Raw genomic sequence first — 26,504 nt, forward strand, 5'->3', positions numbered from 1 at the left:
TTTCAAATACATGAATCTTTAACTTAGAGGAATTAATGCTCTTATATTGCTATTCATTTGTACACCAAACATTATGTATTTACAAGTTTCCACCAAGCACAAACTCCTGTAATATAAAATGTCCTTTTTCTTATATCAATAAATACAAGTAATTTATCTTTTATCAAAAACAGACTTTTCTTTTAGACATTCTACGCCATAAAATGATGTGTATGTACACTAATTTGTTCTTTCTTTTCCGTGTGCGTCTCTATCTCTTTCTCAATATGCTCTTAAACACACCCCAACACACTCACTGGGGCTCTCCGAGAGGCTTAACTACAGGCCAAGGCATGTCAGGCAAAGGTGTATGGGGCTCAGCAGGGGTCTGAGCCTGCTGCGCCTGCTGGTTTGCCCAGTTCAAGTCCACACCGTTTTTCTTCAGCGCAGCCAAGTGCTTAATGTCCAGCGTGGTGAAGGTGGTGAACTGGACCTGGTTGCGCTTACTGGTGGGGGAGTGAAGCGGCTCGCAGCGATGGGGCCTGGCCAGCAGGGTGGCCGAACGATTCATCATGGGGTCGATTGCTTTTGCCTGAAACTGCTGCTGGGAGCTGGACCTGCTGCGGCCGAGGGTGGCAGTTCTTTCGGGGACATTGGTGGTACTCACGGTGGGTAGGGTGTTATGCCCAATGGAGTCAACGGAATGGCGCGGCTCCAGAGGACGATGGGGCTCACGCTTGAGCGTCGACACTTGAGTTGGGGCGCCTGGAGGGTGGGGAGGGCTGTGGTTGTTGCTCCCCAGCCACACCCAGTCGTGCTTGTGATCCTTCGGGACCCCAATGGGTACCGGACCAGCCTGGATGGGGGTCTTGTGATTGCGGAAACAGAGGTTATATGAAGCACAGTTGAGCAAAAAAGCCAAGATAGCAATACAGGATACCCCCACTAGGGCATACAAGCAGATTTCCAAGTCTGACATGGCTTTGAATGTCCTAATGAGGTCGCTCTCAATGACTTTTGGACTTTTAGATTTTGGAGGTTCCTTCTTGGGTGTCCTTTCTGCTTTAGGAATGTCGTTGTTTGGGGGTGAATTGGGGTTGTCGAAGATGTTTCCAAAGCTTTTCTTCTGCCCTTCTCCTTTACCGACTAAACCCACTGTTGCAGCTAGAGGTCTGGCTGTGCTCGGCGGTGTATTTAAACTGGTTTTGGTAGTAGTTGTGGTTGACGGAATGACAGCAAATGTGCTACTTCTTGTAGATCTAGTTGTAGTTCCAATCCACACCACATGAGGCTGGATGTTTCTTGGTGAAAATGTGGTGGTGGTGGTTTCTGTTAGGGTGGACCCTCGTTGGACAAGTGCTGTGCCTCTGATCAACCATTTATCCATACCTGTGACCCCACGCTGCGATGTCACTGTCGATTTAAGCTCACCTACCACCTCAGATGCACCACCATCAACAGCTTTTTTTCCTTCAGTGCCAACCCCATTAACTCCACCACCTCCTGCAGATATGACTCTGCTGCCACTCTGGAAGTTGATCCTGAGGAGCCCCGTGCCCACTGCCAACTTGCTCTTCCTCTTGGACTTCTGGCACTCTTCACAAATCCTCAGCTCCACTCTTACTACCGCCCCTCTGCCTTCACCTTCACCTTGCGCTATTATGAATGTGGACTGTGGGGTGCGGCGGACTGTGGCCACCGCTTCATCTGGGGTAGAGACTGTTAGAGAGTAGATACTGCGGTCAAACAGCTCCAGTGGGGTGACTGTGCCATCGCTGAACTGAATCCAACAGCTCACTGCTGCTTCCTGCAAGACAGAAAGAAAGAAGGAAAGGAGGAAAGAAAGAAAGAAAGAAAGAAAGAAAGAAAGAAGGAAGGAAAGGACGGAAGGACGGCAAGAAAGAAATATGGATAGAAATGAGGAAGAAAGGAAGGAAAGAAAGAGGGATAGAAATAAGAAGAAAGGCGAGAAAGAAAGATGGATAGAAATGAGGAAGGAAGGAAAGAAAGATGATAGAAAGAATGAAGGAAGGAAGGGAAAAAGTAAGATGGATAGAAAAAACAAAGTAAGGAAGGGAAAAAAGAAGGAAAGAACGAAGGAAGGAAGACAAGAAAGAAAGAAGGGAGGAAGGGAAGACATAAAGGTGGAAAAAGAAGGAAGGGAGGATAGAATGAAGGGAAAAAGAATAAAAGAAGGTTGGAAGGAAAGAACGAATTAAAGAGAAAGAAAGAAAGAAAGAACAGATTGTTATAACTTAGCTTTGAGGGTCAATGTGTAAAAGCAGGTCAGAGCACAAGCAGCCAATCAATATTCCCCCTGCCTCCACTGAGAGCTACATTCCCATGATTGTTAATAACACTAAATTGCCTATGCTAATCTCTTTATGATTACACTCAGTAGGGTGTTATTGTAGCATAGTCCCCAGTAATAGCATGAAATATAATTTAACCAAAATGGATAAAGAGAATATAATAGACGTCATGGGTCATTGTAGGCCTTGCTAAAGGCAGTATTAGCCAATCCAATCACATTAATACACAATGACCTATTTCCTGTTGCTAATGTGAGCCACTGGGCCACCGACCTGGCCTATATTTTGGGTTTGAATTCATTATGAATCGCCCTGAGCGGAACATTAACAGCTTGCCAGGAGCCACACAATTAGCCGGACATCTGCACTGGCATGGTTCTCATAGTTTGTTATTGACGGGAGCAGGGCAGCTGCAGTGATAGTGTTCGGTAGGTAGCATGAGCTGTCGCTCCAACAGGCCTAATTGCTGCCTCATGCCCGTGTCAGAGAGCTGGTTTAAACTGGGCGAGCTGCCATGGCTAAATGCGCGAGTGAGCTTTTTAAAATGATCATCTGGGCACCCTGTCTGCCTCTTCCGCTCTCTCACACAGCATGGTGGCTGCAGATGATGGCCGGGGCTGTGAGCACAATGAGTTCACATAGGGAGAGGCGAAGAGGAAACACAAATATTATTATACCCTTAAGGTCATCGTTGTCTAAATGTGCTTTTTTGTGTCAATTCTTATGATTCAAAACCTCTATAGAAGCCCATTATATCTGGGTTGGAAAATGAGCACTTAGGGTGCGTTAATAACACGCTATTTCAACATGGCAAGTTTTAAGGGTAGTTTTAAGAGGGTTTACAATAAGGTTGTTTTGAATGATATTGTTTGTGGTGCATGTACTGCGGCTCCCTGTGCAGGAACAATTGAGCCTCAATAGGGAACACTTAAATTGAGTGTGGAATAGTATGTTTATCTACAAACAAAAGACTCTTTTCTCTCTGCTTCTGGGCGCTATGATACTTAAAAGAGGTAAAGAGGGCTCTAAGCAGCATCCTGGAACAAAAGACCCTGCACTCATTTCACATTTGGATGCTTTACAACAATAACAAACAATTCTGATTATTGCCAAATACCCAGAACAGATCTGAGCATTTCACAAAGACTGTCTATGGATATGGTAGATATGGTAATCACCTTTGTGTACGGGCAAAGTTTCTCAGTCCGTACCATAAAGACTGTATAAAAAGATGGACGACATTACAGCTCCCTAAAAGTGAGGCCAAAACATCTCTAGCGCCCTCTGCTGACTGGCTGCAGTATAGGTCATAAAGCCCGCCTCCTCCATGTTAACAGATGGGACATTAGTCTAAACTATACTATATAATATACTATAATACTATAACTATTAAATCGCCAAATACATTTTTTTTCAAACAGGGTTTCTGTCATTACAGTTGTAGTTCTTATCATGCTGATTTATGTCAAAGTGTTAATTTTTCTGACAAGTTTATTTTTAATTAGTTATTTGATGCTGTCAAAAGGATGATTGACAGCACTGTTGACAAATACGGCTCCTGCAGCCGATCTGTTCCTGATTAGCAGAGTAGAGGAGGAACGGCGAGAGGAGATGTAACTTAAACAATCACTACAGTCACTGAAGTTTTGATATCTGTGAACGTTAACTTCAGACCAACACAAGAAGCTGTTCTGCTGTTAAACACGCCGACATGAGTAATCTGCTGTTTCTTTCGGTAAATTAAGTGTGTGTTTTGGTTAGCGGAAGTGGCTACGGCGGCTCCAAATGACATCACCATCGCAAAATGCTAGTGCCCGTCACGGGGGTATTTTGGCTTCAATTTTGTACATTGAGAGCAGATGGAGACATGTCATCCTTCTTTATACAGTCACTGGTCCAAACATGAGAGGACTGATGTATTTTTTCTCTCCTTCTAATCCTGGTCTGCTCTATGATTATCCTCAATGACACATAAGTGGCGTATTTTACCTCTTTACTCCAACATAGAGGTGGGCCGACTTGACTTTGAATAAAGCGAAAGGTGATTTTTATTTAGAAGAGCTGTGGTGGTGAAAAATGTGTCTAAAACCTGGGATGTGATTTAGATACATTATTGAACATATTGATTAAGATTTAAGCAATCGTACAAGTAATTAAAGAGAGAAATATTTATTCAAGTTGCATTGATCTCCACCTTTTAAAAGAGGGGCACAGCTGGCTTATTTCCAAGTATACAGAGTGAAATGAACCTTCAAGAGGATTCATAGTTCCACAGGCTGTACGAATAACAATTTGGCTTTCAGATCATCAAAGTCTGCACTACTGCTATTTTTAAACTCACATCTAGTATAAGAAACATCAACAAGGAGGATTTATTAAAGAACCATGAGAAGCAGTTAAGTTTAAGAAACCAGCTGCACCATAGGAGCTATTGTTTTGGGAACCGCAGACACAAGAAAAATGCTGATAAAATAGCATGGGAAATTAGTAAAGGATCATAGATATGTTTCATTATTTATAACTTTCATCTCAAACTCCGAGATAATATCATCTCCAGCTATTTCCTTCCTTTTAGTCAGAGTTGCATCATTTCTTGTGAAGCTACTTACCTTCCTTTTTAATACTTGTTCCCACCATAACCTAATATATCAAAGTAAACGTTTTATTGAGTGTAATACTTTAGAATTAATCCTTCTGTACAGATGACTGGGACACAAGTGGATGTGGTTGTAGCACAAGTAATGTGGTCTGTTATAATTAAATACATCAAAATCAATAAACAGTGGTGCAGAGTTAATTACACCTGCTATGTAAGCAATTCCTTTGTCTTCATCCAGACTATAGGATTAAGTGCTATATCATAAATCTCAGTCTTACATGTAAGGTTTGATTTGCATTTTGACAAATCAAAAGGCAGCAACCGAAAATCATTTCTTCTCATATGCCAACAGTGTACGAAGCAGGTTGGTCTTAAAACACAGGTCTATGAGGATGTTGTTATTCATGCAGTAGCTTAATTATGCGTACATCCATTCCAGGCTGTTTTATGTAACAAAAAGACGAAGCTTGTAAGTAAAAGGCATGATGATTGCCAGAGGCTTGCTTGTTAAATACCCACACATTTAAAAAGATCAAGAAAAAGGGGATGTTTTAAGACTTTGTGAGACTAAAGCAGAGCTGCAGTGGTAGCAGCACACAGGACGAGGGAAAGAGTTTACTTAAAGAACCAGTTAGTCATTTCACCATAAGAATAAAAGAACACATTGTGGACTCTGATCTTTGTTATATAATCACAGCCTATAGCAGTCAGAATGTGTTTGTGCTCTGAGAGTATCAAAGGTTGGAGATACAAAGAGAAAGAGTTAGGCCTTGTTCTTACTGTCATTTGAATAGCAAAATAATCGGATCCAAATCTGATCAAAGCAACATTTGGAGGTGATTTTAAACGCAATTCAAATTGGATTTGTACAGATGCATCTCAGTCCAGATGCTCTGGCCCCTCAAATTGGATTTAAAAGCGTCTTTTGCGTCACGCACAATGCTGAACACTGACGTCAAATCCAGACTGACGGTGGTGCAGCAGCAGCGGCGGTCTCCTTATACATCAATGGGCCTTTCGATGCTGTTTGTCTCGGGGGGATGACGTAGCCTGTACCATTTAAACGGTGACTTGACAGAGCGATTACTTCCGCTGAGTCATCGGTGTAGCTTATTGCTGATACTTACATAGTTACCATTGCAATCAATGCAAAATGATCTGATTTAAGAAACAACCTGAACAAATCTTTTTCTTTCCTGATGGAAAATAAGGAGTGTTAGATTTGAGTATATATCTTATTTTTAGGTTTTGTTTTTATCTTCTTACTTGATGAATCTATTAACCTTGTGGCTCTGCATCACAGAGCAAAGCAACGACCTATTTTCAGCGAATAAAGAGAAAATTCATGGTAACTTACATAACCCTCAATTGGATTGACAATTACGTAAGTTTTCCCCTGCTTTGTTTATTCCTTTCACAAAATGATTTTCACATTCTGTTGAATGGTCCTTCACTCGTTTTGAGGTAAAACTAAAAACTGTAAAACTGAATGCATGAAAAGACACAAGCACCATCACCAACAGCAGAGTGCCACACTCTCTGTGTGTTATAATTTTACCTGTTTGAGCTGCGTGATCATTTCCCGTGTGGTTGCCGTGGCAACGATGGCCCTGTTGCTCCCTGGGCTGAGCTGCAGGGACAGAGAGAGTCCGGACACCAACTGCACCCCCAGCTCTGTCACACTCACTTTGTCATCCAGCACCCTGATGCTCCTCTCAGCCAGGACCGCGGACGTCAGAGGGGACAGCACCTGCAACGAGGAAAACCTCATCAAAAACTGCAAATGGAAACGCTTGACTACAGCATGCAAGTGCTAAAACCACACTCAAACACTCAAACAAACACGGCTCACCTGTACAGCAGTGCTGCCCACAGCCCGTCCCTGCAGCACTGACCCATCCTGTACCTTGGCTACTTCAGGATCTACCACTTTTAGAGAATTGCGAACAAGATTGGTCACATCCACCTGTCAATCAAAAGAGAGAAAGACATTACCTACAAACACACCTATAACAACCTGAAGCCAATGTCTTGTGATTATTATTTAATGTCTCATAAACTGTTCTAACATTAGGAATATGTAGCCTTACATATAAGTTAAGACTGGATAATCTAAACCCTGCTAGCAGGCGCTTCCATGTTTGCTAAGACTGTTAACTTACCCTCCAATCAGGACCCATGAAGTACTCCACAGGCTCTGCCCCAGTTAGCAGGTCCAGCAGCCCATCAGCCTCACCCTGGGCGATGAAGTGTGTTAGCACCTGGAGAGTGGAGTGCTGGTACTGCAGCATGCAACCCCTGCCCTTCCTCATCTCCTCCTCTTCTTCACTGTCCCATGTCGACCTGACAAACAAAGGTAATAAGACACAGAGGGTTATGAACGTCACTAACAGTTCCAACAAAATACAAGCTTTTTAAATAGATTTTTTTTTACCAAAGGTTAGATTACAACATCACACAATCTCACTAATTAATACATTATATATTTAATGACCAGAGGGGGGCTGTAGCTCTAATTATTGTGTAAGGCACAAATGACCACTACTGGGTGATGGAAAGTGCGTCACTAACTGGGCGCCGTTTGTGATTTTCCGCAAATGTCGCCACAGACACCCAGTCTGTAATACTACTATATACTGCAAATGCAAAGGTCACCAGTCACAATCACCATTGTGTTACCTCATTCAGCAATAGTGGTGACTCAACAGACATTTATTTAAATGAAAATCTTTGAGATTATTTCTTGAACCATACAAAAAATAAAGTTATTTGCTTAATTATTTTCTTTCCCAGGAACACAGAATACAAGAAAGAGTCCTTCATAGAATTCTTTATTTTATCTTCTTGGACTGATCCAGGTTGGCACCTTGCCTCCAGTCTTGATGCCAAGCTAAGCTAAGCTAACAAACTTAACATATAAGCAGCAGCAATTCTAGGCGTCAGTAGTAATACATTTTAGTTTTTAAAGGGGTTTTGGAATTTTGCATTAATGCAACAGAGGGTTTTGGTGCTACAAAGTATCACAAATTTAAATTTATATAAACAGTAAACAATGGCACCAGAAAATAATGCTGTTAATCTCCCTACATGCTGTTTCTGCTGGTCGGAAGAGACACAATGGACTCTACTCCTACACTGCAGATCAGCAGTGCATTTGTTTATGCTGCAGAGGCACAACACATTAACTAAGTGACCTTTTCTTGTAAAGTAATTCAAGTTGAATTAACAAGAATTTCACAGCAGACTGGTGTGTTTGTGGGTGACACAGGTTAAGCTGTGAACCATCCTCAAACCCCCTCAGCAGCGATCATATAATTATCATAAGCACAGCTGGTCTGCCCCGCTCTGCACCACAGGTGTGCTGCAGGGCTGCTGGATATGCTTTCACACGGCGGGCAGAAAGCTGCTGTCGAGAGCTACAGTCCAAATAAACATCATTATTATGTAGCCTAAGGTGAGACGTTAGCATGCAGTAGAGATGCTGTTTGAATTTTATGAGTATGACTCAACACTAGACGGCAAATAACTCTTTCCACAGTCCTTTTGTCAAATTCATGGAGGTTATTAATAATGTACCTGCAGTTATAAACGCTACAAATTTCAAGTTATTTCTAGATGTCTTATAATTGTCCCTGATTTCATCAAAAACTTTAAAATTACTTTAACTTTCTATTAATTATTTGATGACCCTTTAGCGACATTGCAAACTGTGGGGTTACCAGACTGCTAATTAATCAATTCATACATATATGTAACTATATTTTAACTAATGTTAATTACAAAAAAAATAATTGGATCTATTTTGAAACTGACACTTGCATAAATAGAAGTGAAAAGCAGGTTTTTTGTAAGTAACACTAATAAAGTTTGTGTATGAGGCCAACAGATTAATACCAGTATTATTGTTGCTACCAATGGGCAGAGGTGTAAAGAGTACTGAAATATTCTACTCAAGTATAAGTCCTGTTATTTGACTGAAATAATACTGAAGTAAAAGTAAAAGTACTTGTGTAAAAAATGACTCGAGTAGAAGTAAAAAGTGTCTCACTCAAAAAGTACTCAAAGTAAAAGTTACTTTCCCACCATGTCAATTTATATAATAAACTAATGTTGCCATGGTTACTTGCATCCTATGCAATGAACTGAAAAGAAAGAGAGCAAATGATTCCACAGTTGGAACAATGTAAAGGCTTATGTAGTTAAAGTAATAGTTGCTCCAACTAATGCCATGAACGGCTTCATAAAGCAGAGTTATGAAAGCTTATTGTGTATCTGAAGCAGTCAGCTGCAAGTTAAAATCAAAATGAAACTTTACCTTCAAACCTGGGCTCTATGTTTACATGTTTTGGTGTCAAAATGATGACAGATGGACCTTTTGTCAAAGAGTAAGATCCTTTGTTTCACAAGAAACAACAGTTACATCACACTCTTCATAGCCACCAGACTCCATTGACAAAAACACTAATTTTACTTCACAGAATACGGGAGTTGATGATGGTCTACCGCTGCCTCGATCGGTTAGTTTGTTTGTGTTATTGTGTGGTGTTTTAAAGGGTTAGTTCGCTACCGAACTAACGTATGTTACGACGTGTAACAAGGCAGCGGTAGACCAGCAGGTACCGTGTTCTGTGAGGTAAAATTACTGTTTTTGTCTGGTGGCTTTGAAGAGAGCGATCGAATGGCTGTTTGTGGTTAAACACATGACTTCCTTCAGTCTTTGTCAAAGGTGTTTCCTCCGAACTCTTTACTGTCCCATTCATGGCTCACTAATGTTATGCGTCGGGCTTGTAGTTGCAGCTCTCCTTTTTCCCTTCAGACTCAGTGAAAATCAACAGGCAGCGTTGTTTTGTCGCAATGCATGACACTTTGATCTGATTAGCCTGTTTTTGATGCATTTGATTGGTGTCTGTTCCAGGTCGCAATATCCATAGATTAATAATTTACTCAGTAACGGATGGATGTACAAATGTAGCAAATTACTTCACTTCATTTAAAACATACTCAAGTAAAAATAAAATGACTGACTTTGAAAAAATACTCAAAAAAGTACAAGTACACGGAAAAGCTACTTGATTACAGTATCGTGAATACTTGTGATTTGTTACTTCCAGCTCGGCCAATGGGTCAGAACTTCCAGTTGCTTGTCTGTCACTTACCATATGCACTACACAACATTTTTTCTCTTCTCTCCTGAGTTGACACTGGCAATAACAGTCCCCACATCTCTGACCTAGTATCAGTTTATCTCTTTTGTCAGGTATTGAATGTTTTGGGGAAATGAAAGCCCCAAAGGAGGAGAACTAACAGTCCATCAGTCAGCCATCATCATGAGTATTGAGTGTAAAATAATGACTTTACTGTAAGTATTGAGTGAAATCCCACTAACCTTTTTCTCTAGGGCAACTGGGCTGCCTCTGCCGTGTCATAACCACTAATGCACCAAACACAGTGTAGCTTTTATAACTGAAGACATGAATCTTTCTGACACTTTGTCAACATAACCTCATTTTAATTAACGTCATAAAGACGATGTAAGATTTTTTGCATGGCTAATTCAGTGTGCATGTTACAGCTAAAGCTCTCTCCTCCCAAATATCTCTACAGGGTCAACTGTATAACGCAATGATTGGCTGCTTATATGTGAAACCACATAAACACAGTTAATTTGACAGGAAACAGTGTGTAAGTATAGGAAACCCTTTTTACGGTTTATTTGTGTGTTTTTATTTTAAGCCCTTTAACCAGAGGTGTAGACTCAATTTACATAACCTGAACATTAACTTTCTGACTTGAAATGACATCCCCTAACGCTGTCGCCTCACAGCTAGAAGGTTCCTAGTTCGAACCCCGGTTTGGACGTACGAGGCCTTTCTGTGTGGAGTTTGCATGTTCTCCCTGTGCATGCGCGGGTTCCCTCCAGGCACTCCAGCTTCCTCCCACAGTCCAAAGACATGCTCGTTGGTGACTCTTAATTGCGTGTAGGTGTGAGTGTGAGCATGAAAGGTTGTCTGTCTCTACGTGTCAGCCCTGTGATTGATTGCCGATCAGTCTAGGGTGTATCTTGCCTCTCGCCCAATGACAGCTGGGATAGGCTCCAGCCCCCCCGTGACCCTGAGCAGGATAAGCGGTATAGAAAATGGATGGATGATATCCCATAGCCTAAAGATTAAAAACTGTCTCATGAAACGGGGTGCAGCAAATCAAAACTCCTGACAACTCATAAACTTTGAAGTGATCTGACAGGGAAAGATGCTTTTTGCAGCTCAGAGCACAAATCTCAGATAAGAACTTGGATTATCACAAGACTGTGTTTGAGGAAAAATAAGCAGCACACAGTCTCAAAATGTTAATTTTTGGCTTTATACGTAAGCTGTGTCCCAATCCAGGGGCTGCAGCCTTCGAAGGAGGCGGCCCACGGAGGGTGCGTCATTCATAGCCTGCGGAGACCGTTAAAGCCGAACTGAAATGAGACTAAGGAGGATTTCCTGTTCGCGGTTGCCAGCTGTTCCCGCCCTTACCCTTGCATCACCAAGCGCTGCTCGTGTCGCTTAGCAACAACTAGCTAGGGGGCTAACTAGCTAGCATAGCTAACGTCGGGGAAGTGAACCTATTATTTTAAAGATAATTTGTTTCAAAAAGACCCTTTTTATAAACATATGTATCGCAAGCAATTCGAATGAGTTGAAACAAAAAACGTTTACATTTAAAAGTGTATTCCTCGGCCGGTTAAGAGTCCCCCATCGTGTTTGAATTGGCAAGCAATGCATCTTGGGATACGTTGGGCCACGAAGGCCCCTGGTTTGGGACACGGCTATAGACTAGACTAGCATTAATGCTCTTTAATCAGCTTTAAAGCTTCATTGCTATCAGTCCAATCCTGGAGCCGATCAGTCTGATGACAAAATAGTCCTGCAGTGCTGACTATACCCGCCATGTGATTCATACAGTCAGACAACAGTTTTTAATTAACATTTTTCACATCCCATCCTCACAATAAAGCCCACAGGACCTCTATTTGACAAAGAACTGGTCCAGCCTTACCTCCGGTTACCAATAGTAACAGGGACCCTCCATCCTTTGATCTGGCTGAGCTCGGGGTCGGCCACATCGATGAGCAAAGGAAGGCGAGGCATCCACACGCTCATCTCCAGCTGGGCACTCAGGAATCCATAAGTAAAGTTAAGCATCAACTTGCTCCTCCCCCTTTTCTCCCTCCCGTTTACATAGACGTAATCACACCGCTCTGACACCTGGAGAAGACGGATGAGAAGGAGAGAAGGATGAAAGGTGAATGATGGTTTATGGGTAATATCTTTGGTTAAAATCTGGAGCAAGGTTAGAGCGATGGCACCCCTTTCTTTCTGCCAGTCATCGCGTAAAAACATGTCATGATATTCGGCAAGAAAGGGATTTTAAAAAGTTAACATTCACTTTAAAATGCTGGTTCTGAACTGTCGGCAAGTGATTTGGACTGAACTTCCTCCGTATGAAACCCAGTGGAAAACGAATAAGAAAGTTTTAGTAAGAACTGACAAGAAGAGGAGAAGAGGAAGAGAAGCACCAATACAAATAAGCTAAAACCACACAGACGCACTTTATATTCATTTTACTCAACTTCCAAAGTCTGGCCGGGGAATCGCACAATGTTCCTGTTTATGTCATGTAAATTCAAGGCTGCGGTCCCTATGAAACAGTTCCAGAATATAAATCAGCTCTGCCTTTCGACTGCTCCCGTACTGTAGGTGGGAGCGCTGCAGTCTCCACCAGTCAGAGCAATGAGGTGAGACACAGCGGTTGGTGTGTTTTATTTAAGATTGGAGGCCTATCTCCACAGCCGCCTCACTTATCTTAAGAAACCAGTGGCTCCACAGAGGTAATTGGAGGGCACTAGACTGGAGAATAGAGTGAAGCACTGGAAAGAGGGAGGTGAAAAGAGGGAGGCGGAAAAGTGAGGAAGAAGCAGAGGGAGGAATGACTTCCAAGGTAAGTCAACTCGAACTCCTGAGGAAATGTTGAGAGGGACTATTTTGTGAAGACCTTTTCCCATGATTCAGTCTTGACTAGCTCTCCAGTGCACCTGCATGTGCTGTAAGAACACTAAAATATGAACTTTTTCTTTATACTGCAATTTATATTTTTCCTTGCACATTTTTATAACACTTCCTTCTTTACTCTGTCTACATGCACCATAGACAAAGGCAGACAACACACTGTTGATACATTAGTGTAAATCTTATTGAAATCAAGATGTATTGTACTAGAGACACCTGTGTACAAGCTAACTTATAGATTTTATGAGCATCGAGAAAAACAAGAGAGTGCACCATTACAAGTAGCATTCACAATGGTCATATGTCATGTTTTTAAAGAAAGTGGAGCATTGTATCTAGTCATCTGAGTTTTATCTAAACACATGGCTTAGGTTTATTATTCTTCTAAAGCAAGTATAATGAGTGCTAACTTATAGAAATGAATAGAGGCAAATGGCTGCTTGAAGGAGGAAACTAAGGGACTCCTAATTCTCAAAGCACACGCATGCACCCCAAAGTGGGCTGCAGAGCCAACAGCGTCTCTGTGCTCCGGAGCTGTTTGCATAATGATCCATTCACATACACACAAACATTCCGGCAAATTTGGCCGCTTTCTATGCAAATGAGCCTCGTGGCAAAAAGCAACTAATTCACAAACGGTGGGTGGCTGTGGCTCAGTGGTAGAGTCAGTCACTTCCAATCGGAGGTTCGATCCCCAGCTCCCTCAGGCTACATGTCGAAGTGTCCTTGGGCAAGACACTGAACCCCAAATTGCTCCCGGTGGCATAGCCAACGGGTATGAATGTGATATCTGATTGACAGTTGGGCACTTTATGTAGCAGCCTCTGCCATCAGTGTGTGAATTGGTGAATGTGATATGTAGTGTAAAAGCAGCTTTGAGTGGTCGCAAAGACTAGAAAAGCACTACAGAAGTACAGTCCATTTACAAACGTCAGCGCTAACAGCACCGCGCAGTTAGAGTGAAAATATTACCGCCTGCAGAGAGCAGTGTTATAAGGGCTGTCACGCTCTGAGTTTCCACTGATCATGACGACAATTCCACCTTTTGTGTGATCAAAAAAATTATTCGTCAGTTAATACAGTCTGTTAATAATGCATTGTCATTATTATTATAATCGGGAGATAAATCAGTCCGGGGCTTTGCGCGGCTCAACCCGGGCACACTTTGTCCATGTGCGGAGACGGTCTGGAGCCTTAAGTCATGAAGGGGATTATGATATGGACGAGCTGCTGTTGCGGGCTTGCTTACTGGCAGTGAAACTAGCAAACACCTGTCGAGTCTGGACTTTACAATAAACTGTTCAAATAGCTGCGCCCTCCTCTCCCTGCTCATCATCAATCTGTGCATGGAGATGAGATCAGTGTGCGCTCAACTAATGCCTGAGAGCGCAGCATATAATCAGTGAAATTTGCTTTGTTTTTGTTTTAATTAATGCTTTAATTTTTGCTTAACTCTGCTGTCTTCCTCTAAGAGATTTTTTAGCATCTTCCAGCTCATTGTTTTGGGGTTTTTTGGGCACTTTTTTCATCTAAAAAGTTGACTAGTTACTTTCTGATGGAGTCACTGATTGATGAATATAGTGAAGCTAAAGATTCACATATTTTATTAAGGAGTTGCTGGAGAGGCCAAATCAGAGATAACAGAGAAGTTTCCACTGTACACGCAAATACACACACAAAAGTTTGCTCGTTGTTTCCACATAACAACGTTCTGATGTGATCATATTTCAATGTCAGCTTGTTCCACTGCCCCATGTGGCCAAGACAAATCAATAAGCTGCTTTAAAGGGCACGAAGCATCCACACTATGGAACTTTAACTTGTTCTTTCCATGCATATGCATTCAATCTTAGGTTATAATAGGGTAAATCTAAGACTTTATGAACTATATTTGAATTGATCTTTAAAAAACATTCACACAGGTTGCAGTTGGAATTTGAGGTTTTACGCTTAAACATCATCCGGTGGGTGGTTTTGCTCTAAGAGGGGTCAGTGACAGCAGGAAGGGTAAGAGACCATTCAGAGACACAGTAATAACTGGATTAAGTTCCTCCACTCATACAGAAAATCATTACACACTCAGCCTCCCTCTCTTTGGCCCGTTCACACTCTCTATAGCTCACACACACAAAGCCAGCGGCTGCCATGTCACCGAATGGAAACAACATAATTCCTTTTCTCCTTCTCCTCTACTCCTCTCCTCCCTGCGTCCCTCTCTCTCTGCTCCCACTGCCCCACTAACATGGATCCATTACACAAAGGTCAAACCGCTGTGCTTATGGACTGAGTGCTGGGATCATGAGCTCAGTCTCTAATGCCATATGGAAGAGGCTGCTTTTATCCACTATACTTTGACACACACTTGAACTGGACCTGTTAAGTATGATGGCACATATAGAGAGGGTTTCCTGGAGTTATACACCAAAATTAATCTTATTTTTCAATGTCTGCAAATTCATATTCATGTCAAACATTAGGTAAAATTGTTCTTTATGCAAATTAGACCTAAATTATTAAGTTTTATTTCATAACACAATTAAAAATGAGAGAAACAGAAGCTTAAAAAAGTTATTTTTTCCATTTTTATAAAACATATTCAACTGATTATAAGTGTTTTTATACTAACTGAAAGGTCTGCATAAAGAGTGAATACCAAATAACCCAGCTGTCAAACTAATGCACTGAGAGAAACTCTTTTACAAAGTCTTGAGCTTAATATATGCAAGATTTGAGAGTTACAAAGCTGCAATATTATTTCATTCATTTTTTTAATTTAAATGATTAATTTACCGCAAGCTAAAAGAAGAAATAATCTTTTTATTTATGATTAAAACATAGCTTAAAAATAAAATCTGCAAAACTGAATTAAACAGAGCATGCATGTATGTACGTCCACACTTCTCTGCAATTGTTGCTAACCTGAAGGGCTGCACCATATATCGCTTATCAATTGCAACGCGATGTGCGCATGGTGCAATAGTCTCATCGCAGGACGTGCGATTGTGAGGCAAATTAACTGCAACACATCAAGCTGCTACTGTATTGTTGCATTCAGGTGCAAAGGGAGAACTCACCATTTTCTCGTTTTATCACATTAGTGCAGCCCTTTGCTGTATGAGAGCACAGAGTGAACTGACCGCCGTGCAGCAGAGTGTGTGTTTCACCTGCCTGTAAACTGTGAACAAACACGCAACGCTGCTGCGGTCACAGATCATATTAACGGGATGATCGAGGCAGGCTTTTAGTTATGCATGGCTGCTTTTCAGAGCATGCATTCCCCTTATGAGCGGCACCTCATTGCTCGTTAACGCTGTGGCTACATATACAGGCTGGTAACGGAGCGGACATGCCGTGGAGTGTTTACTTTTAGCAGCAACACCTGTAGCGCGCACACGGCGTGAGGTTGCATGTGCCGACAGGAAGTATGAGACGGCGAGCTTTCGTTTCCGTTATTTACCGTCAGCAAGCTGGTCATGCTGATTAAACACACATTTGAACATTGTTAGAAATATAGGTGACATACCATAGAAGTACTGCAGCCCACAAGTCTGTTTGTATTTATGTTTTAAAGAACAAGTCGCTTCACCTGAACCCTCTCTACTATTTCATGCGGGTGTCACAGTCGCATGAGAGTAGTTAGAGGAAATTAGACGTAGATCATGAATTGTATAAACAAAATGCATTTATCCAGTAAAATGTCCTATATTTTTTATATCCCAATAAATATTGCAGAACAAAAATGTATCGCAATGCCACTTTTTCCCAATATGGTGCAGTCCTACTAACCTGATCACAAAAACTACATCTATCAAAATATTTAATGTCCACACATGAGCAGTATTTGAATCCAGGTTGATTAGGTAATGTTTGTAATGTCTTACCTTGAGTACATCCTCCTCTGTAGACCTGCAGCTGGTGAAGTTGGTCACATCAGTGACGGAGCCGTCGGCCTCCACAGCCAGAGTTCTCACGGGGACCGACACCATTGCTCCCGTCAGCACCGCAGTATTCAAGATATCAGTGTTCTGCGCAGACAGGAGGGCAGACGAACAGCAATTTAATTCTGAGTGGGTACAGTGATATCCCTGCATATGTATGTGGTGTTGGTTGGATGTAAGTGAGGGGGCCTATTTGCGGCATCTTTTGGCCTCCCTAACCACACACTTGGCCGCACATGGACCCCGGTAAAGGGGGAAAGAGGAGAAATATATAAATAAATACAAAAATATCAAGAAATGAAATTAAACAGATGCATACTAGAAGTTAATTATGATAATAATAATAATAATAACAATGTATGTTGAGGAGTTGGTTGACTAGCTGAATAGGACAAACTTTCGGATGTGTTTTTATTTTGCTTTGATCAAAGGTCAAAGGCTAACATTAGCCTAGCTTAGCTTAATTGCTTCATGTCAGACTAAAGAGGGAAAACAGCAAACTTTTCCAAAAATAAATAGCTGCTCTTACCATACCACATGCTGTTTTTACAAAAATAACAAGGAGTTGAGTTCATCAAACACAGAGTTCACTTTCTCACACCACAGCAATCGAAACAGCAGAAAAAAAGAGCTAGTTCCGAGCAGTGAAACAGAGTCTTTGATGTTATGTTTATGCTAGGGTTTCTTGATGCTTAGGAAGAAGTTTTATACCTCTGAGAGGAGCCGAGACTTGATCCAATAGACCTCCGGTATTTGATCCAAGCTATATGTTAACATTAACGTAATTTTAGCATTCAGCATATTAAGTATATCTTTAAACTGCACACAGAGGCATTAAACCAAAGCATTTACAAATGCTTTGCTATACAAGTGAAAGTATACAAAGAAGTCTGTGAGGTCATCCAGAAGCCTTCTGAATCACTTTACATAAGAAACTTGTTTGAATATCCTTCTGCACTATTACATTATACAGGTCAATCATCACTATTTGTAGGGGGGCAGGGATGACAAGCAGAGTGTTCCCAAGACGAACGGGGATTAAAAAACTTGTCATTTAAATCACACTGAAGCAACACACACACACACACACACAAAGGACAGATGTGCTAAAAAAATACCTCTATGCTGATTATATAAAGTACACGTCTGTCTCTCACAGGCCCACACACCTGGATGAAAGTCAATCCTCTACTGAATTGTATAATCCAAACAGTAGATCACCTCTCAAACACCTTAACCTGATTACATTTCTAATCCTCCAATCCATTTTCCGACGTTGTACCGTACATCTTTGTCCATGCTTAGCATCAGCTTAGCTCTCGTACATCCCACAAGTTGCCATCAAGCTGATGTAGTTTTATTTTTAGACCATAACTCCTCCTTGAACATGGATTTACAACTTCATTCCAGTTGAAAAGATCTCTAATAACATTTTAATTTTAATCTATTATAGGTAGTGGCAGTGTGTTTGGAAGGAGCTCGGTGTGATCAGTGTTTTTTTTCCCCGTCCCGATGTTTGTGGACTAAAGCATCAGGCGGCGCTCGGCAGATGTTTCCCCGCAGCTTCACATTCTGCACTCTGTCGGCTTGACAGCTGCTGACCGCAATTCCAAAAGGACACGCTCTAGTTCAGACTGCAACACTGACCCAAACATAAGCCACTGGATCACAGGGGGAGAACAGAATCAGAGAGCAATACCAGCGCTCTGCGGCGCTGGCACTCACACGGAGAGATGCTGACGTCCAATGTTTTTGCCAGCTCTGCAGTAATCTCACAGCGGTGATCAAGTTCAGCTCAAATGGTTCAGCTCGAATTTAAATCTGCTTCTTTTCTGAAAACAGGGTTGTATTTTCATGTATTGGTGGGTTGGTTCAGTCATGTTCTCTGCCATAAATAATAAGCAACCAAAAAAAATATCAAGTTTTACCCTCATGTGAGCCCTCTGACAGAAATGAAACATCTTTCCTCCCCAATGTTTGATTCATGTTGACTATTGTAGCATGAAATAGTCTCCTGTCAAATACAGAGAGTTATCTACCTTGATATTTCAGCAGGAAGTCTCATACTGTAAAGGTTTTTGAAACAAGGATGCAATAATAACATGACTAAATGAAAACTTGATGCCCGGGTATCAACTTAATTCTTCTCAAAAGCAACAATTAACTGTAAGAAGTCAGTGCACATAACGTTCTAAAGACTTAAGACTTTGACCCTTTCTTAATCTCTTTACTGTAATAAGATGGAAGGCAGAACATATTATAAAATACTAATTATTGTATTGATTAAAGTGTGAAAGAGTTGACATTTATTTAGGGAGGTAAAAATGACTGACTTTTAATAAATGCAGATTGCAAAGCAGAACCAACAAAATATGTAATACAAAATATAATAATGTCTCACATTTTTCTACAACCAGCAATGCGGTCAGGACAATTTCCTGCCGATAAGTAGAAATTGTAATATGCCAGAGATTACCAATTTCATTGCGACTGGAGGACAAACCTTAAAGGGCCAGTTCACAGATTTTCAACCTCAGTCCTATCATGCTATCAGGGGGAGCTAATGCCATTATGGTAGGAAAAAAAATGCAATTTGGCTCTGTGCCTTTGGAGGACGCTATCTGCTTCTCCAATGGGCCCTGGAAAACCTCCACCAGACAACGTAAAACGCGCCAGGGAGCTTGCTAAACTACACTTCCTCAATCTAGGACGCCCGCCTCCGATGTCATGTCTCGTTCAAAATCGTCAGGTTTGAAATGTAGACTGCAGACCTGAAGATTTGTTAGATGATCCACCTGTAGGGCCTGTCTACCATTTACAGATCCTCTCCATCCGTTGTACACTGTATAGGGCCTTTATAGAGTCTTCTTCTGTCCTCCAACATTTGGATTAATAAGACTATAATCTTCATGGCAGGTATGTATTGTACTGCATATGTAAAAAGCAGAAACATGTTCTATGAAGTCTGCATTTTAAACAGGAAAAAAAAAAAGCCTCTGTCCTCACCATGACCAGCGGTGCCAGCCCCACGTAGTCTTTCCCCGTCGTGTAGATCCGCATCATGCCCACATCCTTGATGTTCCCCGGCAACTCCAAACGCCAGGAGATCACCTGACTCTCAATCTGCTCGGAAACATCTTTCGGAACGAAGTCCAGTTGCAAAACCTCCAACAGACCCCTGTTTAGAGATACATTTTAAAAAGACAATATGGTTAGATAAGTTAAGGCGGGTCAAGTTAAACTCTTTAACGATGGCTAATGTGGCCACAAGTGTGAGGGATAATGGAACATGCCGAGTAAGGGCCTGTGTCCACTAGCCCCGTAATTTCAGAGCGCTTCTCATCGGCACTTACTGCCGCTAAGTTGTCTCGCAGCACTTTTCCCTTGGTAGTGACTGTTTTAATTTGCTCTGTATGCTTAATATTTGCCTTTAATCAAGGAAATCTGACAAAGAAACATAAATACAAAGGAAAGGAATCGTGTCCTGGCGTTAGCAGCAGCTCTACACCAGGAAATTGTACCCTCGAAAAAACGAAACGATCAGCTTCCGCTATTGTTGTTGGCAAAGTTGATATCGTAAGTCTCGCCCCTTCTTCATTTTGATTCATCGGTGAGGGAGAAAAGACATAGACGAGCGTGGCGGTGATCCAAAAGTTGTACTATGTTCAACTGAGAACGCTGTGAGCGCAGCGACAAAAAACTGCATTGGTTAGATTGGTTAAAACGGGCGCTGGCAGCGCAAAAAATGCTGTTAGTGGACACAGGCCCTAAAAGACTCTACAGGGCAGTGAACTGACTAAGTAATGTTAGTTACATCGCAAAATCTAAACTACGGGTCACACCAGACAATATAAAGCTTTACATACAAAACTGGGGAGCGTATTTATCTGGGCAAGAGTGGCTTTGAAAGATGAAGAATTTATTATTTAGTTTTTGATACGTTACATAGTCTTGCTTTAAAAGTTGCATTCATATATTTCTTGGAAATAATCACTTTAAGATCTATTTTGGGTTGAGCGGTTTATTGGACATTCTGTGCATAGATTGTAAATAAATATCATTATTAGTTCAGACTTAAAGTAATATAAGCTATACTGTATATTATACTGTAAAATAAATAATAAAAACTGAATCAAATGGAAGTTCAAGCAAGCGTTCACTAGTCAAGAGCAATAACGCATGAGCCAGCACTTCTCTGCCCACAACAGTTCAAGTTTATCATAACCACCACTTATTTTTTCTACTGTAGTGTCATTTGGAGTGTACTACTGCTGAGTGTTGTTAAATATGGTTCGCACAATTGTAACTTAATGTGTTACAGTATATTAATATTCGGGGTTTTGTATATCCGACTGTTCAATGTCTGGAAGTGATGCAATAACCAAGACAGACTTGTGTCATTATAATAAGTTATAAAAGCAACAGAAACTGATGTTTTTCTGTTGAATATTAGTTTTGTATTGTTTAGAAACCGTCATATTTGACATTTTTATAAAGCACAGTCTGGTGTCGAGAGACAAAGATGCTTCCGTGCAAAAGGAGCCGAGACGAGGTGTGTACCCTCTCGTGTTCCTTGGCGGATTTAAATATTTGTTGAGAGAAGCGGCTCATGAAAACCAGGAGAGAAAGATATTACTCTGAAATTTGGGGAAAAGCAGCTGCAGAGTTTGAGCTCAAAGTGAAGGCAATACACCAGAGGCCTCATTTCCATCAGCAGATGGAGGAAAAAGGTGAGAGTGTGGAGGGAAGATTAAGTGTGCTGGCAGAGACCTGAGCCGGGTTTTCTGGTCAAAGGATTGTCAGAGAAATGACATGTGATGTTATTTGATGCTGGGGAGGGTGTGCAGGCATATACCTGCCGGGAGGAGCAGATCAAAGGGAAAATAGAGCTGCATGTGAATGGACCTGTGGCGCTTTGAAGTGGAGCAAAACTTTGCATAAGGCAAAACAATGAACCTCTACGGTACATGGTTAAAACTCACATTTAAAGGAGCCAAGGATAAACACAAGCATGTGCTTCTACAGAAGCCTGTAAACGTATTTATCTATCGGAAAACAACTCAAGGACTCCTCGCTGAGCAGGAGGAGTGAAGAGTCGTTAACACGTTGGGTTTGACTCTCTAGGTCACAAATGAAATGCTAAACTTTTTTCTGTTTTGCTTGCGAGCATCAACAAGCTTTGGACTGTGTGGGTAAAGATTAAACCACAGAATAAAAAAACCTAATCAAGTATTCTACAGCTGATGCTCCGGGCAGCAGATTTATGATTCAAGATGAGTTCATTTAGGACTTTTGTTCAGTGTATGAAAACTATTCCAGAGATGGTCTGTTTTCCCGTGTTTGAGATTCTCACCATGAAGCTGCCCACAGAGGGTCAGTGATACCATACAAAGCTGCACAAAGAGCTGAATCATTTCACTGACAACCTCGCAAAGAGGTCTTCAAGGCAAGAAATTGAGACCATAAAGAAAACCCGTCTTAGGCACAGATAGAGTATGAAATGTTCCCGAAGTATCTAATCAGACCATGACCATTAAGAAATGTCATGATATTTTATGAAACACACTTCTTAAAAGGGACAGTTCGCAGATTTTCAGCCTCAGTCCTATCATGCTTTTATGGGGAGCTAATACCATTATGGTAGAAACAAAATACAATTTGGAGGATGCGATCCGCTTCGATTATTAATCATGACTATTTATTACTTTCGCATTTAAATGAACAAAGTAACACTTTCAGTAGCATTTTGTTCTGCGTTCCAGCTCATGTACAAATTTTGCATCAAACTAAGACTTAAAATTAAGTTCTTTACCTGAATTTGGTGCATCTTCTAGAGGCTAAATGCTATGCTAATTGCATTGATAATTTCAGTGTGTCTTTGGTAGTTGGGTGATGTCTGACTCAACGCTGGACAAGGAAGGGGAGTAGCAACGTTATTCCTCTAGGCCTTCGAACAATCATCATGCTGCTTGTGTTGTTTTTTCAGGGGGTTGAACAAGTTAGTTGTTTTGCCTTGCGGCGCAGACACAGGTTTCATTCACTCTTTGCACATTATTTTTTCTTGCACTAAACCCCAAATACCTCCAAACAACCACTGACGAGCCATTTCAAGAGACCGGTGTCTTGGTTTAACGAGTGACTTGCTCTCTTCCTGTTTTTGCGTAACAACGAGCTGCGTTCATATTGTGACTGAGCGTTCGTAGCCTACATGATACATTTGCACAAACAACGCTTCAAAGACGTAACAGATAAGTATATTTTGAGCTCGTAATGAAAAACAACAAAGAGGCATTCATGAGGACAGCTACTGTAACTACGACAACCACATGACGACGCATTCGGCTAAAGGTCGCCAGTTAAAGTGGTCACTCTTTGAACTAAAACACCGGTCACTGTTGTTTACTCTTCCGCTCTAAAGCGCTGCTCAAAAGTGAAGCCAAAATCTCTCGATCGTCTCCTGGGGGAGTGGCTGTTAGTTTAGGGAGCACTTGATTTGATATGCAGCAGTTTACTGCGGGCACAGCGAGCATTTTAAATATCTCAAAATCGTGATTAGGATTATTATTTGATTATTTGTGCAGCCATACCACCAGCAGCTTGCTAACTTAGCTTAGCATAAAAACCAGAAACAAGGGGAAACAGCTGGCCAAGCATCATTTTTTTTTGTATGGCAAAATTAACCCATTAAAAATTAAATAGACCTCTATTGTTATTAAACAGCCTGAACAGATTCACACTGAAACAACTGAGAGCTGCTGCGTGAGAGTAGCACAGAAACACAGAAGGGGTTAATGCCCCTATTTCCTGGAAATCTATTAGGGGGGACTTTAAACCGCTGGACGTATCATCACTTCAAAGCACATGGGTGTGAGCGTGTGTGTATGTGTGTGATGTATATATGTGTGTGTTAGGTCAGTATAAGGCACACGACTTGGAATATCTCTCCTTCCTAATCTCCCCTTCTGAACGTGCAAGCGTTTAAGCCCGGATAACGTAGCCGTGATTATGGATGATTACGGATAAGTGGGTCGGACGGACGGAGGCTGTGTGTGTGTGGGCGGGAGGTTGCTGGGCAGAGGTGGCTGTTGGTGTGTGCCAAGACTAGAGTCAGGCAGAACTATTATAATCAACCTCTGTGTTTCAGGTTAATACAAGCAGTGAAAGTGCTGTGAAATTAAAATGAGTTCACTCTTAACTGAGTCGAAGTAGAAGCACTTAATCAGTTCTTTGATTTATTTACTGCCACTGATTTAATTACTATGAATCACAGCAATCTGGAGAGTAAAACCTGTGATGATTATTATCATCATATAATAGTTGTTATGCTAATATTTCTGTCATATTTCTACTATTATTATTGGCATCGTTACTGTCTTTTTATTTGTCGGTTTGTCTGTCTCTATCATTCTCTCTCTTTCTGCCTCCACGTCTATCCCACTTTCTCAGCCCATCCAATCGAGGAAGATGGCTGTTCACCAATGAGTCTGGTTCTGCTTGAGGTTTCTGCCTGTTAAAAGGAAGCTTCTTCTTGCCACTGTTGCAGTGTTTGGTGTCTTTTAAAGGGCCAGTTCACCAATTTTCAGCCTCAGTCCCATGATGCTATTATGGGGAGCTAATGCCATTATGGTAGGAAAAAATGCAATTTGGCTCTGTGCCTTTGGAGGACGCTATCCGCTTCTCCAATGGGCCCTGGAAAACCTTCTCCAGACTACACAAAACAGAGGTCAGGGAGCTCACTAAACTACACTTCCTCAATCTAGGACGCCCGGCTTCGATGTCATGCCTCGTTCAAAATCATCAGGTTTGAAATGTAGACTGCAGACCTGAAGATTTTTTAGACGATCCAACGGTATATTCTCGGTGCATTTCAGATTTTGTACCGCTCTGAGCCGTTGCCTGCAGTGAAACGGTAGTATTTCACTCCAGCGGCTTTCGCTGGGTCGTTCCTTTTAGCGGGAGGGACGCAATGCACGCTGGGTGTTGTAGGTTTGTAGAATGGGTGAAACCACAAGCTGTTTGTACAACTTTCTCCACAGCTATGGCGCCAATTAAAAATATTACTGCTTCTATTGATTACAGAGAACACCAGCTTTGACTGACAGTGGCTCTTTTTCCAGTTGCCAGTTTATAAGCTGAAACTGATGCCATTTAATTCAGCAGCCCTTTACCTTCATGCAGGTTATTATGTTCACTTATTGTTGGAACAATTTAAAGAGGTGTTGATTCAACTGTACGATCACTTTGGAGTATGTATTTTGTGCAGCTGCTTAATTGCATAGCATCTTTCTGTATAATGCAATACACTTCAACAGCACCACAAAATACTAACAACAAAAACTGAACACAAGTATGTATTTTGCAGGGCTGTAGTGTTAAACTGCACTCAGTTTAGCTGGGTGTCTGAAAGTACACAGACAGGGGGGAGTGTGAGGGAGCTAGGTAAATTGCTGTGGACATCTCCAGCTGTCTCACGGCTTTTGACATGTTGCTCTTTTTCTCAGTGGTGCAGCCTCCCTTCCCACCCATAGGATAAAGAAATACATTGTGTATGAAACCTGCATTATGGATCTGTTCACGGTGTGTCCTGTGTGTCAGAGTGCACGTGATGTTCGGACCTGAAGGCTTGGGACATTCCTATCCGTGGAACAGCGTTGCCCACATTTTCAGTTCTCACAACATTGGAATAGCCAGCCTCTCCTAGGAAGTACTCCAGCCGGTAACCTCCAGCTTTCCGCAGCAGTGTATGTCAGTGGTGCATCTTTCCCCAAACTCCAAAAGGTAAATGAAGAACACTACATTACATGCCATACTCAACAACTACTGCTCAGAGTTGTTGAATATTGTTGAAATAACAGGAAAAGCCAAAAGAGGTTTTTTTGGACAGAGCAATGAAGTTGGGGGAAGTTCCCACATGGAAAAGGAAGGTCTGCGTCGGAGCCTGGCATTGTTGGATGCACGGGGTGTGACTCTGGATTTCATGTCACTGACCGTCATCCACAAATACAGAAATTCTTGAGGGAAAGCAACATCACCCAATTCTATGACGTCTGGCACGTTGAAAAAGGTATATTTCCTCTTGTTAATTTGCAAACGTGGGAAATACAATTGATTAACATTGATTTTGACATGCTGCACAGCAATGGATCACCATTTGTCCTTGTTTAGGTTAAGTTTGATATCAAATAAATATCTTTAACCTGAATTTTAGGATTTTCAAAGCAACTGTAGAAAATAGCCAAGATGAAGGACTGTGGAAAAATTACGGAAGTGGATGTGTAGTACCAAGAATCACATCTACTGGACTGCGGCATCATCAACAACTGGGCCAGAGAGAGTGGCGAAATGGACCTCCATCCTGAACCATGTGCAGGATATCCACACACACGAGGACCCCATTTATCCCAGGTGCCTACATCCACTTCGCCAAACAGGGACAAGAGTAAATAGAAAGCTGTGCAGGTAAATTTAACTATTTACTGAAAAACTTACGAACGTGTGTACAATTTTTATTCTTTACAATTATTTACATGTTTGATTTTCTCTTTCTTGTACTTCAAGACTCTGCTTGGCTGCCCTATATTATAATGAGAATGCTAACCGACCACAAGCCACCACATCTGCTGGG

At 41.5% G+C, this 26,504-nt stretch overlaps 1 protein-coding gene across 1 annotated transcript in view; it reads right to left on the reverse strand.

Annotated features, from left to right (window-relative positions):
• Positions 1-218: 218 nt before the first annotated feature.
• Positions 219-26,504, reverse strand: part of LOC138602135 (transmembrane protein 132D-like) — a 39,647-nt gene continuing 13,361 nt past the window's right edge. Inside the window, exons 4-10 of the mRNA XM_069673537.1 lie at positions 19,886-20,057; positions 16,823-16,966; positions 11,932-12,140; positions 7,053-7,233; positions 6,743-6,856; positions 6,449-6,640; positions 219-1,786 (exon numbers count right to left, since the gene is read on the reverse strand). Of these exons, the coding sequence (XP_069529638.1) occupies positions 293-1,786; positions 6,449-6,640; positions 6,743-6,856; positions 7,053-7,233; positions 11,932-12,140; positions 16,823-16,966; positions 19,886-20,057 (2,506 nt within the window). The 3' untranslated portion in view covers positions 219-292. The remainder of the gene's footprint in view (positions 1,787-6,448; positions 6,641-6,742; positions 6,857-7,052; positions 7,234-11,931; positions 12,141-16,822; positions 16,967-19,885; positions 20,058-26,504) is intronic.

The sequence above is a fragment of the Semicossyphus pulcher genome, unplaced genomic scaffold, assembly GCF_022749685.1.
Source record: "Semicossyphus pulcher isolate SPU_LCO1_2020_fin unplaced genomic scaffold, fSemPul1.0.p SCAF_22, whole genome shotgun sequence".
In the NCBI taxonomy this organism is placed as follows: domain Eukaryota; kingdom Metazoa; phylum Chordata; class Actinopteri; order Labriformes; family Labridae; genus Semicossyphus; species Semicossyphus pulcher.